Raw genomic sequence first — 16,333 nt, 5'->3', positions numbered from 1 at the left:
AGTAAAATGTAGAGATACAGAAAAGTGAGTTAATTTTTACCCTTAATTTCAAAACACTAAAGAGAGAAAAAACAACAACTTTTAAATAGAAAGAAAACTATTCCTTCTGAAAACGTGGACTGCCTTTTTTCATGGTTAATTCACCTAGCAAATCACTTTTTTGTTGTTGTTAATCCACACCTGAGGAAATTTTTTTCCCATTGCTCTTCAGAGAGAGTGAAAGAGAGAGAGAGAGAGAGAGAGAGAGAGAGAGAGAGAGAGAGAGATCGATATGAGAGACACATTGATTAGCTGCCTCCTGCATGTGCCCCCACTGGGGGTGGGGAATGAACCTGCAACCCAGATTTGTGCCCTTGACCAGAAAATGAACTGTGACCCTATGGTGTGCAGGCTGACCCTCTAACCACTGAGCAACACTGGCCAGGACTCAAATCACATTTAATTCTACATTAAAAATGAGATATTTTCTAATTCTCCATAAAAGGCATTATATAAAGCAAACTAGTTTTACTTATAAAATAATTAATTGCAAAGTTCTCATGAATAACATTTTGCTCAATTTTATTTGCTTTCAAGGTTGTGTTAACTTTAAAGCAGCTACTTTTATAGAACATCTTGGAGTCACAAACTTTTATAGAAACATTATCTTATAATAGAGGATGTATAGTTAAAAATCACAATTAATGGGCAAACTTACCAAATAGTAGCTAGCTGAGTTTGAGAAAGATTTGACTGAAGAAGGGCATTTCTAGCTTGAAAACCTGATTGAGTGGGAAAAACATAAAAAATAAAATAAAAGAAAGTTCTTTAGCCTCTTTAAAGTCACACAAACCTAAATAGCTGTACCTGTAAAATAACACTGTTGCTATCCTGGGAACTTTTAATATAAAAATTTTTTTTTTAATATATTTTATTGATTTTTTACAGAGAGGAAGGGAGAGAGACAGAGAGTTAGAAACATCGATGAGAGAGAAACATCGATCAGCCGCCTCCTGCACACCCCCTACTGGGGATGTGCCCACAACCCAGATACATGCCCTTGACCGGAATCGAACCTGGGACCTTTCAGTCCGCAGGCCGACGCTCTATCCACTGAGCCAAACCGGTTTCGGCAACATAAAAATTTTTACCATGTGCCAGGCACTGAGCATTCAGTAGTAATCAAAACAACACAGTCCCCGTCCCCAAAGAATTTAAAATCAGAATTAATGGAGCCAAATGCTCAGAAGATAACCATACACAAGTGACTGGGATGCAGGACTGAGCCACCAGTACAGAAAGTATTTAGAGGCCAACTTCTAGTCTGGAGCCTCCTGGCACACCAATGCAACCGGAAGCACTGCTTCCTTAGCCTTTTCATATCTCTCCCCGCTGATCATTCCTTTGTCTCTACTCTTCCTCTTCTAAATGACTTGTAAATGTTGATACTCCCCAAAGATTTATCCTAGACATTCTTTTCTGAGTATTCACATCCATTTCTATGACTGTAAATAGCACCTAGAGGCTAGTGATTCCCAAATGTACATTCCCAACATAAACCTTCCTATAGCTATTTTATCTGATCACATCAGTATTAATATATCCCATTCTATGTTCCCTAGCACTTTAAAGCTCTATTACTTTTAAACACTTATTTTGCTTGGCCTACATGGTACTTCACTGATGAGTGAAGAGAGGGGAAAGTCAGAAGGTGGGAAGTCTATTTGCCTCTTACCCTCTGTTTATATCCCCTTCATTATTTTCAACTAGTAAAGTTTGGGTGTTTGTTCTAGCATGCACTCAATATTCTATGGGGGTCTAAGGCCAGGTTTTATGGCTACCTTTGAGCATTAAAGGATAAGCAATGCTCATGTGCCTTTAGAAAGGGCAAGCAGAGGAAGACCCATGAGGACGGGGATTCGCGGGGAACTGAGGCTACGTCCCACACACTCCCTCTTGTCATGTGGGCATCTCCATTCACTCCCTACTCTGGAGGATGAGGTTCGATCTTCTCAAGGGCGAAGTCTTTTGCACGTACATCTGTGTGTTCAACTTCATTGTAAGAACTTTTGAAGAAAACCATCGGGTTATGTCCATTTTTGAATTTTATACAACTTACATTATTTGCATATATCCAATGCCTGCCAAATTTTTTTGATGTTAAAATTTTAGATGAGCTATAAAGTACAAATTCAAAGTTCTTCAATAGAAGTCCATTTAAAAAAACTTTAACTCACATTCTTAAGCATTGTATGCCACTTACCTGAGAGGTATCCACTCATGCTTTTGTCAAGACTATTAAATTTTTGCCGATATTTTAATCTTGAAGGCTGAGGAACTGCCCACTCTGTGGTCCCAATCTTGGGCGAGTTCCCTGAGAGTGAAGCAGTTGAGGAAGTTGAGCTATAACAAAATTTATTTAAAAAATTTTATGTTACTAAATAAAATATATTTAGTTCAACCTTACAAGGCAGACAGTAAGAATATCTTCAGTAATACAACAGTAATTGCTTTTGTATTTGATACTGAAAAAAATTCAAACAATTATCCTTGTTCTTGGGAAAGCAAATACCATACATCAAGAACCTACAATGTACCAGGCCCCATAATATGCTGGGGCCTTTACAAATATTACTTCTAATCCTCCTGACAAACTTAAAAGGTATTTACTGTCCCAGCTTTTATATGGTTCAGTGATGTTAAGAAAAAAAAGGTTATTCATTCAGTGAGTAAGCTAGGATACAAAGATTCTTCTGGGTCACTGCTTTAAAGAGCATTATTATGAGACAACTGGGTAAAGAAAATGTGGTCAATATATACAATGGAATATTATAGGCCATAAAAAAGAGTGAAATCTTACAATTTGTGACAACATGGATGGACCTAGATGGTATTAGTCAAAGACAAATACCATATAGTTTCACTTATATGTGGAATTTAAAAAACAAAATAAAGGAACAAATAAAAAAGAAAGAAACTTATAGATACAGAGAACAAATCAATGGTTGCCAGGTGGGGGCCTGGGTGAAAAAGGTGAAGGGATTAAGAAGTAAAAATGGCAGTTCGGAAATGGTCACAAGAATGTAAAGTACAGCATAGGGATACAGTCAATAATATTGTAATAACTATGCATGGTGTCAGGGGGGTGTTGGATTTTTTTGGGGAGGATCACATCATAAATTGTATAAATGTCTGGCTACTATGCTATACCCCTGAAGCTAATATAATACTGAATGTCTGCGTAATTGAAAAACTTTTTAATTTATAAAAAAAAAAAAGGGTATTATTGTGATTTATAGAAGGGGTGAGGAATGAACATTAATGTTTTCTGAAATTAAAGAATACTCAAGCAGAAGAATTTGCTCAAGAAAGAAATTAAGAATGTACAATGGTTATAAGATTTTTTAAAAGCATACTTTTTTTTTAAAGGAAAAATATGTAGCTCTGGGCAAAAAATTTGACTGATTAAAAACATAGCAAAATATTTTTTGTTTACATGGAACATTTTTTCAAAGGTAAAATACCATAGGCATTTATAATTCTAAAAATAAAAACAATTATTTTATGTGAGTTATAAATAAGTAAATTTACCTTAATTGTTTACATTTGGCCATTATAAAGTAAAACCTGGATAAGTTCAGAGATTTAAAAAATAGTCATTTGTTAAATACTCCTTATTAAAACATAAAAAGTTGGAAGCTTAAGTATTCATACCTACTAGATCCTAAATCAATCAGAGACTGGGCTTTCTGTATACTAGCACCACCAAATCCTCCCATCATCATACTATAAGATGACGTATGAGGCAATGCTAAAAAGAAAAGAAAAGAAAAAAATGAAAAAGGTTCACACTAAACAATATTACAAATTATGAAAGAAATTTGCCTCTATTGGAACATGAACAGTTTCTTTCTTCGTATGAACTACTGATTTATCAGACATAAAGTACTTACTTGCAGAAGAATAAGGAATGGATAAAGGCTGAATGAGACTGGCAGTTCCATTTGGTAAGGATGAAGTGCTAACAGAAGGCACCAAGGGAGCAGGCATCATTAAGGGAGGAAGGGTGGTCCCTGAAGTTGCAGGGGACAAAGCTGTTGCTATAGGAGCGACTGGAGGCAATGGCTGAGGAATGGACAGATTGGGCATGCTTCCCATTCCTAAAGGCAAAAAGAACATATTTTCTAGTGCTAGTAAATCAGTTATAAAACCCATGCCAGAAAACAAGTTTATAGTGCAATGAGCAGACCCCATATTCACAGGAACACTATGGGCAAACTAGTCTTAACAATACACAAAAGCAGCTTTACCCCAGCAGTGAGGAAGGTTAACTACTGCTTTTAATATCAATAGTCTGACCTGTGTGAACTAAGAAAATGCCTATCAAGGAGTTAAAAATTCTCTTCCAGTATCATGACCAAATTAAGCAGCCTTTTCCAATTAAATATTAGTATCCGCAAAGAGAGGCTGTATCACCTGATCCAATGTGAGGATAATACAGTGCTACTGAATTACACACACACACAGCCAAACTGCCCCCACCCAAAGGAACAAAGTGACAACTCTTATTCATTTACTAACTGAAGAATACTAAGTACATTATATAAATATAGTCACACAATGCTTTGGTATTTATCTCTAGAGTTCACTACAATAGTGAAAGAAGCTAGCTAGCATTTTAAGATCTAACATTTGGCGTAGAGGCACATGTTTCAGGTACACAGAGCTATCTAGTTGAACATTCCATTTCAATGAGTGCTTCTCACATATAATTAATAACAAATTGGCTAATGAAAATGAATGGAAAACTGGTTATCTTTGATGAATGTGTAAACTAATTAGCACAGTCTTCAACTTTTAGCCCTAAAATTAGCTGGCTAACCTTTAAATTAAAGAAATTTCTACGTATGTATAATTTTAAATTACGCCCCTCCCAAATTAAACTATTTCAAGTGAGTTTAAAACTGTTCACATTTTTTCTGTTACTCATACAAAATATAGAGGAAACTTATTAAGAATAGTATTTAGGATCAGCTATAGCGAGGGGGATAGTATAATTTATCATCCAACTTGGAATTATGAAAAGGCACACTAATCGGATGGAAGCCAGGACAACAGACATAAACAAGGACTGTCCTGTGAAAACTGGGATACATGGACACCCTAGCTATGACAGCAATTTTTATTTTATTTTATTATTATCATTTTAAAAATCAAGTTTATTGAGGTAACATTGGTTAATAGGATCATATAGGCTTCAGGTATGGATTTCTATGTTACAAGAGCTGTATATTGCACTGTGTGCCCAGCACCCAAAGTCAAATCATCTGTATGACAGCGAATTTAATATTTATCTCAGACATGAAATTAACTTGGAGTCTGGGATTATCATTTTATACCAACAAATCCTTTTTTGATCACCAAATATTATGCCTTGGAATCGAGTTTAACTATCAAATGCAGCTAATTAAATTAATAAATACATACCAAAACGGGCAGAAATTAATGGGGAGAACATAGGAGGTTGTTTCATAATAGGAGGGAGAACCACAGGCAACTGCTGGCCTTGTAGCTTTAGTTTGATGAGTTTCATGGCTATGGAGAACTCTTGCTGATCCATCTTCCCGTCTTTGTTCAGGTCTGATAAAGCCCTAAAAGGACAATGAGGTGGGTAGATTGTACATAGCGTTAACATTACTTTTGAGGATGATAAAATAAAAACAATGATGTAGCATTCACACATCGATCATCAATTAAGTATGTGCATGTGTATCTCAAAAAGCGGGAACCTATACATTAAGAAATACTGACCAGAAATAGTATATAATAAAATACTGTTAGTCTATATAGAATCTAGAGACCTTTGAAATTAATTCCATCATGCAAATGGAAAAAAATTATTCAGGAGTATAATCCTTCTGTCCTAGCTGGGTGGCTTAGTTGGGTGGAGCATCATACAGTACACCAAAAAGCTGCGGATTTGATATCCAGTCAGGGCACAAACCTAGGTTGTGGGTTCATTCCCCTGTGCATATAGGAGGCAATCAATCAATGTTTCTCTCTCACATCAATGTTTCTCTCTTTCTCTCTCCCCCTTCCTTTTCTCTAAAAATCAATAAAAACATATCTTTGGGTTAGAATTTTTTTAGAAAAGGATAATCCTTCTAAACTTATTCATTTGTTCAAATATTTATTGAAAGCTTGCTATATGCCTGGTACTTGGCCAAGCTGGGAATATTGCAAATGGAGAGAAAAATGGAGTAGAAATTGATATTTTAAGTACATTAAAAAACAAATGTTATTATAGGTATCATAAAGCATAATTTCTTTAAGGTAGGAACAGAAGAAAAGAGGAATAACTTTGGGTTTGTAGATGATGAAATAAATGAAACTACAAAATAACAGAAAGAAAATTTTGAGATTCTGTCAAATTATAAAGAAATGTTTTTCGATGAAAATGTATACATTTTCTTTACTTAGAAATTCTAAGGAAATTAGAAATTTGTCCTATAGAATAAAACCCCAATTGATTTTCAATCATTTACTCAATCAAATGTATTTCTCACAAGCTGAAGAAATACTCTTACTTAATAACAGATTACAAGTAAAAACAATTTTATGTTAAACTGTATTAAAAACAAAACAAAACCAGACAAATGGAAATTTAAGATCATCTACAACAAAATTATTTTACCATATTTCAGCTAAAACAGGAGCCGGCAAGCCTGATTGCAAGAAAAATGTACGTGCTTGATCACCTGAAGGCAATAAAAACAAAAATCAAGCAGCGTATTAGTGGACGGAATTATTCCAATGCCTCTGAATAATAATAATGGGCAACAATAATGTTATTGGTTTATTATAATTTTAATTCCAATCACTAAAAAATTAAACAGAAATACATATATAAAATTATTATATTACTTTAATAAGACTTAGATGTTCTAAAAAAAGTCACAACTAGTTATATGATTAATCAGTGATAAAAGATTACATTATTCATCTCAGTTTTTTCACAATAATTGAAGCCTTATTAGATATATTTCTATTTAATAAAATGTATAGTTTAAAACACTATTCCTTAGAAGAGTTCTAAATAGCTCTCCGTGGATCTTCTCACAATCCTATATATACAGCTGTGTATGCTAACAATGGGAGATCCTAACTGCTCTCTAGCTGGGTCATTTCTCAGAATTGGGTTTACAGTGAGCTATCTTGAAGGACGAGGTAATGTTTCCCTCTGGGACAAAGAATAAACTAGCTTATTACCACTTGCTAAACCATGGTGGGTTCCTCCACCTCAGTGTTCCTCTCCTACAACACAATCTCTGCATGTGTAGCATCCGTCTGGGATCTCTGCATGGTCTCTGTGTGACTCAGGGTACAAGGGAGTTTGACAGAAACATGCTAATGCTCATGCTAACAGCTGTGTCATTAGTAATAAAGTTTGTTGCTTTTGTTTTATATCTCACGGGTACTGGTAAGTGATATCACATAGTTCTTGTCCTTTTCTATCTGACTTGTTTCACGTAGCATGAAACTCTCGAGATCCACCCATGTTGTTGCAAATGGCAATATTTCATCTTGGTATAAATTTTACCATTTAATACAAACTTAACAGCAATCAAAACTATTTCTAAGATATGACATGAAAAGGAGCATAAGTCACAAATAAAATATAAACACAAACCTGTTATGTAACCTCCTGCGGGCTTGAGGTTATCAAACTGCTTGTCATGCTTAGTCCGTTCTTCAGAGGTAATAGCCCACATGTTTGGCCCTCCTAAAACATAAATGGAAGACAAAGAAATTATACTGTACATATGAGAATGCTTAAAATATGCAATTCTAAAATGTAAATATGAATCACAAATGCCCATTTAATGACAGTACTTAATACCCAAGTGACACAAAGAGTAAAGCTCTATCACAAACATATACAGCACAGGCCCAAGGCTTTTCACTCATTCATCCAGTTAACATCTATTGAACTATTACTGTATACCACTCACCGGAAACAGGCAACAAGATAAATACTGGAAATAAAAAGATGAATAAAATATTGTTCCCATTCCTCAAGGAACTCTTACTCTAGAAAACAACTTCCAATATTTTCCATGTTAAACTGTGAAGCATCCTTGGAATGGGTCAACTTGAATTCCACAACTAACGAAGTGAGAAGAACCCAAAAGCCTTGCTTGTTCAACAGAAATGATATAGTCAAGAACATAGACAGACTGGCCCAAGGGAACATAGAGATCTATGGTGAAAATTCAGGATTCTAGCCTGACCATTATTGGACATGATGCATCCCTCTCTCTAACAGCAACTGCAGGAAGGCCTGGCTGGTACATCCTCCAGCTTCAGGCAGCTCAGCTAAAATGGGATTTAGAGGATTCAAAGTTAATTCTGTTTAGGTGTACGAAAATATCCTTGACCTTCTTTCACCTAACTCTTCTGGATCACAGTGAAGTTATAGCCAAATGGAACACCTAGATTTTGTGGTGGCAGAGAGTAACAACCAGGCATCTGAGGAGGAAACACCTTCGACACAGAGAGGTTTGAGGGTAGAAGCGGCATTAATAACCTTTAACTTCTAGACTGGCCCTGGAGCCTTCTTCCCAAAGGTAAATGCTCTGGTGTGGTTCTCCTCAACTACTGGAGGCGCCTTAAGTTTAACTGACTGCTGAGCCTGCCACCCCCAAGACAGCTCTACCATTTGGTCCTGATCCACACTCAGTCTTAGGCAGGCCCTGTGTACCTGGACCCAAGGGGTGTGGATTTCTAAGTTCCGGCCCCTCCATCCCGTGGCACACAAACTCCTCGTGTCTCCTCCTCCTTGGTCTTGGGAAGGGCTTTCCTGCTTCTCCCCCAACAGCAGTAGGAACGTTAACTCTACTTGGTATCAGTACAGAATCTTAGGCCCAAGAAGGTTCCCTCCCCACCTCAGTGACAGAGCTTTTTCTTCTACCCTTACCCCAGCAATGGTCTCTGCCTGTGCCCTTGGGATGGATCTTCGCTAACACCTTCCCCAGTGACCACAGTAGCTTAACACTTTGCTGAGCCCTAACTGGTTTGGCTCAGTGGATACAGCGTCGGCCTGCAGACTGAAGGGTCCCGGGTTCAATTCCGGTCAAAGTGTACACCAAGGTGTACCTTGGTTGCGGGCACATCCCCAGTAGGGGGTGTGCAGGAGGCAGCTGATCGACGTTTCTAACTCTCTATCCCTCTCCCTCTCTGTAAAAAAATCAATAAAATATAATTTTAAAAGAAGACTTTGCTGAGTAGAAGGATGCAGAAAATTGCATGGTATTTTGTGCCTGTCCCCCTACAGCTGCCTGCAATATCAGGTGGGGGTTCATTCTGGTCTCTTGCACCGTCCCCAGTCTTTTTGGTTGATGCCCACAGGAAACAGCTTGAGAGTAAGTATAAACTCCCCTTGGGTCTGCGGCCCCCCGTTATTCCAGACTGACATGCTAGTCTTCACTTGTTGTTTGTTATTCACTAGAATCTTAACTGATTTCTGTAACATCATTTTATACATTTTACATTCCTCCACTTTATTTAGAGCACTGATTGTATCCTTAAAGTCTGAGATTGGATTCTGTAGAAAATGTTCCAACTCCATTGGTGGAGTATGGAAATCCTTTGATTTGCCATCAGTCCCATGGTCTACTCTGAACAGCCCCCGTTACTCTAGAGCTTTGCTGAAAACATTAGCCCATTTACTTACTGGATGCAAATCTCCTATGCCTTTACACTTTGTATTATTTAATGGAATTGTACCTATGCCTGTATTGAATCCAATCTAATCGGCTACATAATTTCTGGAAACTCTTCAAAGTTTCTGATACACTGCCTTTCCTATGTCCTAAAGCTACCTCAGATTAAAAACAAAATGTTTTCTTTGATAATTTAAATGGGATCCAGGAAAAAAGAAAATATGAATTTAAACCACTAATTTGAAACAAGACTTAGTGTTGTTATGAGTGAACACAACAGGAACAATGATGCAGCTACAGGAAAAAATGTGGTCAAGAAAATGAAGGGTCTAGAAATATCCTGTATAAAAAAAGGCTAATATGAAAATTGCCCCCTTGACCAGGAGTTCAACCGGGAGTTCAACTGGGAGTTCGGCCAGGGGGCAGGACTGCCCACGGCCCCTTCCTCTGGCCAGCCGGGCCCATTGCCCCAATAGGGGCAGGCCAGCAGGACCCCATCCGTGCACCAATTCATGCACTGGCCTCTAGTTTTTCTATAAGGCAGTTAAAAAACTAAAATATTGGCAAGAGGAATCAAAAATTAAAAAAGACATGGTAGCCACTTTAAGTATTTTTAAAAGCTGTTATGTAGAACACAGTTATTTGATATCCTATAGGAATTAGGAACAGGACAACCATATTTGAGAAAGTTAGGGCTGTTACTGAAGCGGGATCCAACTCCTCGGAAAGTATTCTTTCGTTAGAGATGTTAAAACAGAAAATGGCTCATTAAATCTGAACATTTCTGAGGTTCTCTCAAACCACAGAAAACAAGCAAACAATGATTTTTAACAATGCTCTCCATTTGTTCTAAAAAAATAAGACCCATTCTTTCAACTTCTACTACTCCAAATACACCTTTGCCCTCTTTCTTTGTGAACAGCACAGGGAAGCATAAAGGACTAGGGTGGAGGGAGGTTCTGCCCTTGTCTGAACGCTAACCAGTTTTGTGACTTAGACAGGTCTTCCATGAATCCTTACCTAGGACTGTTGTAAGAATGGTACATGTAGTCCCAGCAATACTTGACTAGCCAGTGTCCTATGCCAGAGGTTTTCACCCCTAGCTGAATCACCTGGGGAGCTTTGGGGGCAGGGGGAAGCGATTCTAGCAGAACAATTAAATCAGAATCTCTGGGGGATGCGGTACAAGCTTCAGAGTTTTAAAAAAGCTCTCCAGGTGGTGCTTTTGTGTAGCCAGGGCTGCACACGGCCTCCTCTTTTTTCCATCCCTCCACAGAATAGTCTGCTCCACCTTTACCTCCCAGCCAATTCTGGACACCTGGCCAACAGTGCTGTCCAAAGGCAACTCCTGGGTAGGGGGGTAAGAGATCAACTAAAGGACTTGTATGCATGCATATAAGCATAACCAATGGACATAAGACACTGGGGGATAGGGGAGGCTAGGGGACTGTCTAGGGCAGGGGGGAAAAATGGACACATATGTAATACCCTTTGTAATACTTTAAGCAATAATAAAAAAAACAAAAACAAAGGCAACTCCTGGTGGCTGTCAAAGTGAATGATATGGTCCAGTATCTGAAGATTCTTTCTCCTAAGGATGCATACACCCTTCACGTTTATCCTGTTAAAAGATGAGTTCATCTCACCTAACTCACACAGGTCTTTTTTTAATCCCCTTTACCATACTGCTCTCAACTGTTGACCAGCTATCTTAGGAAAATAACCTTCTCTATCATTTATTTTTAAAGTCTAACATGAGCAGAGTAATAGCAGTACTTAGTAGAAGCAGCAACTACTATCTACTGAGTATTACTTTATGCCAGCAACCATGCTAAGTATATTAATATTACATTTAATTTTTATAACAATTACATGCACTACGTTTTACATGTATTACAGAAGGAAAAACTGAAGCATTGGGTGGTTGAATAATTTTCTTAATACCATACAGCTAATATAACTTATAGCTAGAATTTTCTTGTACTTTAGAATTATAGCTCTAAAATTCGTGCTCTTAATTACTACCCACATTACCTTCCTGATTACTTTGATATCGATATTAGTTTAGCAGTATTATTTTTGTCATTTAAAAATAAGTAACAAAATATAAAGGAGATGCATCTAAATGGATATTTAAATATAAAAATATGAGTCTCTTTTACGTGTCAAAGAAACCAAATTTTCCTTTGGAATTGTACCTTAAAAAAATTTTGAACATGGGTGATATAACAAATAGGTGAAACAATGTTAACTGACACTACTACAAATATATTTAATATATAACAAGAGAAAAAAACAACCTAGGATAAAAGAAATGCTGATAGACCACTGTCTCAGAAAAGCAAATCCTCACAAATCCCATATACATAACATCCCTTCACTCGGACAGGCACACCACCCCATTCTATCTCAAACTTTATCTTTCAAGGTGCAGGGCAGATGTCACTTCCTCTAGGAGGTCGCTAATACCTGCAGGTCAAATTAATTGCTTCCTCCTCTAGATTCTCAAGAGGCTACTCCATGCTTCCACAGAGCACTTAGAAAGGTGCAGTAATTGTTTTCTCTCCGTCTGTCCTACCAGGCTATGAGCCCTTGGAGAACAGGAGCTTTGTGTGTTTACCTTTCTATTCCCAGAACCAGCCGAGTACCCAGCACAGAACAAACACTTAAAAGTGATTGAGGAATAAACATGTGAATGAATAAAAGAGGGAGCAGAAAACAAGACAGGCAAGATCAGGAGCACAAAAGCCACAATCTTTTTGTGGTCTATCCTTCACATACGATTATACCAGCCCTCTAAGCAGGTCTTTAGAGCTCAATACATTCAATGTGGCTCATAACCATCTATTTTTCACTTCTGACTACTTTACAAATTCACCTTCTACCAATAAGAAACTAAATATGCTTAGGTATATAAACTCATGTATGTTTGCTGCCTACATTATAAAAAAATTTCCCTTACAAAGTTGTTTCCAGGAATGCTTATCATCGAAATGTAGGTGTCCACTATAATTCAAAACACTATGATATATTTGATTTAATACATACTTAGGAGTCTTGACTTGGGGTGGGGAACACAATACAATAGAATATACAGATGCTATATTGTAGAATTATACAACTGAAACCTACATCACTTTATTAACCAATGTCACCCCCAATAAATTATTTAGAGCCAAAGAAACACTAATTCTTCCATGTAATGACTGTCTGCCTTAAGCAATGTATTGCTAAGCCCAGGTCACATAGTCTTTACTGCACACACACACACACACACACACACACACACTATTAGCCCTAAATGATTGGATTAAAAAACTCTATAAGCATCCTCTCTTAAAGACAAGTTTTAAGATTAGATTTAAAAATAAAGAAACATATGTACTGAAGAACTAGAAACCTAAAATAGCTACACCTACACACTATCTAAATAAAGAAATACCACATTCACAGTAAAAAAAAAACCTACTTAGTTTATCAGTTTATTATAAAATAAATAAATTAACATGTCACGATTCTTGTGACTAGGAAGGCAAATAGTGTGGCTACAGACTGATTTACTACTATATGACTCTAGAAAAATGATGGTAAAACATGACAATAACAAAGGATGACAAAGATGGAAGCAGCTCACCTTTCTTGAGCCCTGACTACCCTTCAGATACTTTATATGCAATAATTCATTGACTCCCACCAGTACCTGAAAATTGTGTATTATTAATATCCTCATTTTACAGGTGAGGAAACAAAAACCCATGGTGAGTTCTGTGTCTGCACTAACACAATAGCCACTAGCTACGTGTGGCTTTGAGCACTTGAAATATGCTGTGTGACTAAAGAACTGAATTTTTAATTTTACTTAATTTTTATTAATTTAAATTAAAATTGAAATAACCAAATGTAGCTAGTGGCTACTATCTTAGATAATGCAGCTCTGTAAGAACCAAAGAAGTCCAAAAGTCTATGGTTAGTTTCAGGATAATAAAGTAGACGTGGCAAAAATTGAGAAACACATCAGAAGCATTTTGACAATCAGCTTGGTCTAGGGCACTCAGAGATAAGTTCAAATGGTATTAGCCATTAAAACAATAACATAATGTTTAAGGAAATGGAAGAAGCAAAATGAATAAACATTGGGCATGTACAGTGTGCCCTAACTTAACATGGTCAATAGGTTATTGGAAACCGTGACTTTAAGCAAAATCATGTGTAATGAAACTAATGTTTCCATAGGCGAATTGATATAAACAGGAGTTAAGTTCCTATGGCATATTTCTGGTCACAAAAATGTCACCAAGCTTCTAAATTAAGACCCAAAACACTTCTAATACTAAACACTGAAATAAATGTAGAGCTCTATATATTTATGAAAGATGAATAAAACCAAAAAGAGAATTCTTTTCCAACTGGATTATTCCAGTTCAGGGCCCGGGTGGCTGGAGCCTCTCCTGAAAGCTCAAGACCCTGGACAGGATATCCTTCCATAGCAGGACCATTCACACACACACCCACACTCACTCAGACTGGGACCATTTAGACACCCAATTCACTTCACATGCACGTCTTTGGGATGTGGGAGGAAACTGGAGGCGCCAGAGAAAACCCAGCTAAACGTGGGGAGAACATGCAAACTCCACACAGACAGCAGTCCTGGGTAGGAATCAATTTTCTTTTTCTCATCAACATAGAAACATTGAATGAAAGGACATTATTTGAGGACCTGCTGTATTGCTTTCTATTATGTTCATTTTATTTATAAACCTGCTTAACATGTTGGTTGAAGTTTATAACTAAACTGTTTTTAATGCAAATTCCTTTGTATGGGGCATAGAAATTCTCAAATTTGTTAGAGCACATTATCACTACAATTATTGGCTTAATCAATTTACAATCATCCCATGCTATAAAAAACACCTTTAATATTCTGCTGCTCATAGCACTCTGCTTTTTGTCCTCCAGTTTTATACATCAAACACAATATGGCTTTAAGTTATTCTTTTTTTAAAAAAATATATTTTATTGATTTTTTACAGAGAGGAAGGGAGAGGGATAGAGAGTTAGAAACATCGATGAGAGAGAAGCATCAATCAGCTGCCTCCTGCAGACTCCCCACTGGGGATGTGCCTGCAACTAAGGTACATGCCCTTGACCGGAATCGAACCTGGGACCCTTCAGTCCCCAGGCCGACACTCTATCCAGTGAGCCAAACCGGTTAGGGCAATTTAAGTTATTCTTAAGCACACATTCCAGATGATACAGCAGAACATGCTTACAATGAGTTGTAATAGAAGCTATATGCAGTGTTTTGAAATAGACTGCCCAAATATTTTCAATAAGAATACTTTAAGTTAAAAAAAAGAATAATTTAAGTTTTGCATTTTTACACTTAAAGAAAAATATCACAAAAGAATATTTTATAACCTCTACTCCCCTCCACCCCCAATCTCATAACCTCTTTATCTTCCGACAAGCACAAAGCTGCTTACGCTTACCATTCATAGCTGTGGGAAACTGAGCCATCATGCTCCTGAATTTTCCTTGCTAGCTCTCAGCCATCTGCAACATAAAAACATTGTGCCATTAATAATACAACAAGGGCAGATCACAGCTTAGTGCACCCGCCAAGCAGTGGGAATGTCTGTCCCCTTCAGCTTACACTCCCAACAGAAAACAATGCAGAGCTTCTGCTGCTGAACAGGCAGAATTTACATTTGGGAAAGGGGAGGAGATTTTGTTGGGCAATGGATCGGCCTTGAAAATGGAACCATTTAAAAGAAAAACAGTCACATATTTAATAGCAAATACTGAATAAACTCTTGGCATGAACTAATTTTGTAGAAATTAATTTGGGAAAGAGGGAAGTTATAACTAGGCAAGAAATTATTTCAGAAAAATCAACTGTATAAATTAAATGTAAGTAACAATGAAATCCATAACACTCTTCTTTAAAAAAAAAAATCCCCAAACGAGAAAAATCCCCAAAATGAATATAGCATAGCTATTTAATCAAGTTCCACAGGTTTAGAAAAATGGTCTAGAAGTATGTTTTATTTAAACATAATTAAATGTTCTAGGCAAGTGCTCTGAACTTGAAGAGAGGAAATTCAGAAATTTAATAGCTCTGGGTTCAAATCCCAACTCTGTTATTTTCCCAGCTGTAATCATGGAAGTTATTTAACCTATTTTGAGTCTCCAATTCATCTGTAAAAATACTTTGCAGGAATATTTTTTAAAGTATTAAACATAATGCAGTACACTGCCTGACACACAGTGGGTTTTTAATAAATAGCTTTCTGGGTGCCCAGGAAGGGAGAATGCAATATAAATCTGAACCCTAAATTCATTAATTTACTCAGAGTAAATTAAATTTTTTTCCTTGAAACTCAAGGGTAGGAAAAGTTAGGGAGAGTGAAGATCTAACAAATTTATAGTAATATACTGAGTTATATAAACCATGAATTGTAACATTGTAGGGAAACACTACTATATTAACAGACTACTCAGTAGCTCATCTATTTACTCAAATCATTTCAATATTAATATTTTTAGAAGCCTACGGAAAAGTGTTTGCACAAGCCATTTGAACAAGGTCGGCATAAAGAGCTGCACATCGTGGTGGATGGCGTCACCAG

General features: G+C 36.9%; 1 protein-coding gene across 6 annotated transcripts in view; it reads right to left on the bottom strand.

Moving 5' to 3' along the window:
* ITSN2 (intersectin 2) overlaps window positions 1-16,333 on the bottom strand; it is a 102,317-nt gene that overhangs the window by 67,711 nt on the left and 18,273 nt on the right. For all 6 annotated transcript variants that reach the window (XM_036335198.1, XM_036335202.1, XM_036335201.1 and 3 more), the window contains 8 exons: window positions 15,194-15,257; window positions 7,670-7,762; window positions 6,674-6,737; window positions 5,467-5,630; window positions 3,933-4,139; window positions 3,694-3,790; window positions 2,243-2,382; window positions 698-761 (listed from right to left, as the gene is read on the bottom strand). In XM_036335198.1, coding sequence (XP_036191091.1) covers window positions 698-761; window positions 2,243-2,382; window positions 3,694-3,790; window positions 3,933-4,139; window positions 5,467-5,630; window positions 6,674-6,737; window positions 7,670-7,762; window positions 15,194-15,224 — 860 coding nt within the window. In that variant the 5' untranslated portion in view covers window positions 15,225-15,257. Of the gene's footprint in view, window positions 1-697; window positions 762-2,242; window positions 2,383-3,693; window positions 3,791-3,932; window positions 4,140-5,466; window positions 5,631-6,673; window positions 6,738-7,669; window positions 7,763-15,193; window positions 15,258-16,333 lie in introns of those variants that run through there.

The sequence above is a fragment of the Myotis myotis genome, unplaced genomic scaffold (assembly GCF_014108235.1).
Source record: "Myotis myotis isolate mMyoMyo1 unplaced genomic scaffold, mMyoMyo1.p scaffold_m19_p_14, whole genome shotgun sequence".
In the NCBI taxonomy this organism is placed as follows: domain Eukaryota; kingdom Metazoa; phylum Chordata; class Mammalia; order Chiroptera; family Vespertilionidae; genus Myotis; species Myotis myotis.
Note: the sequence above shows the minus strand (reverse complement) of the source record. Positions and strands in the feature narration are given on the sequence as shown.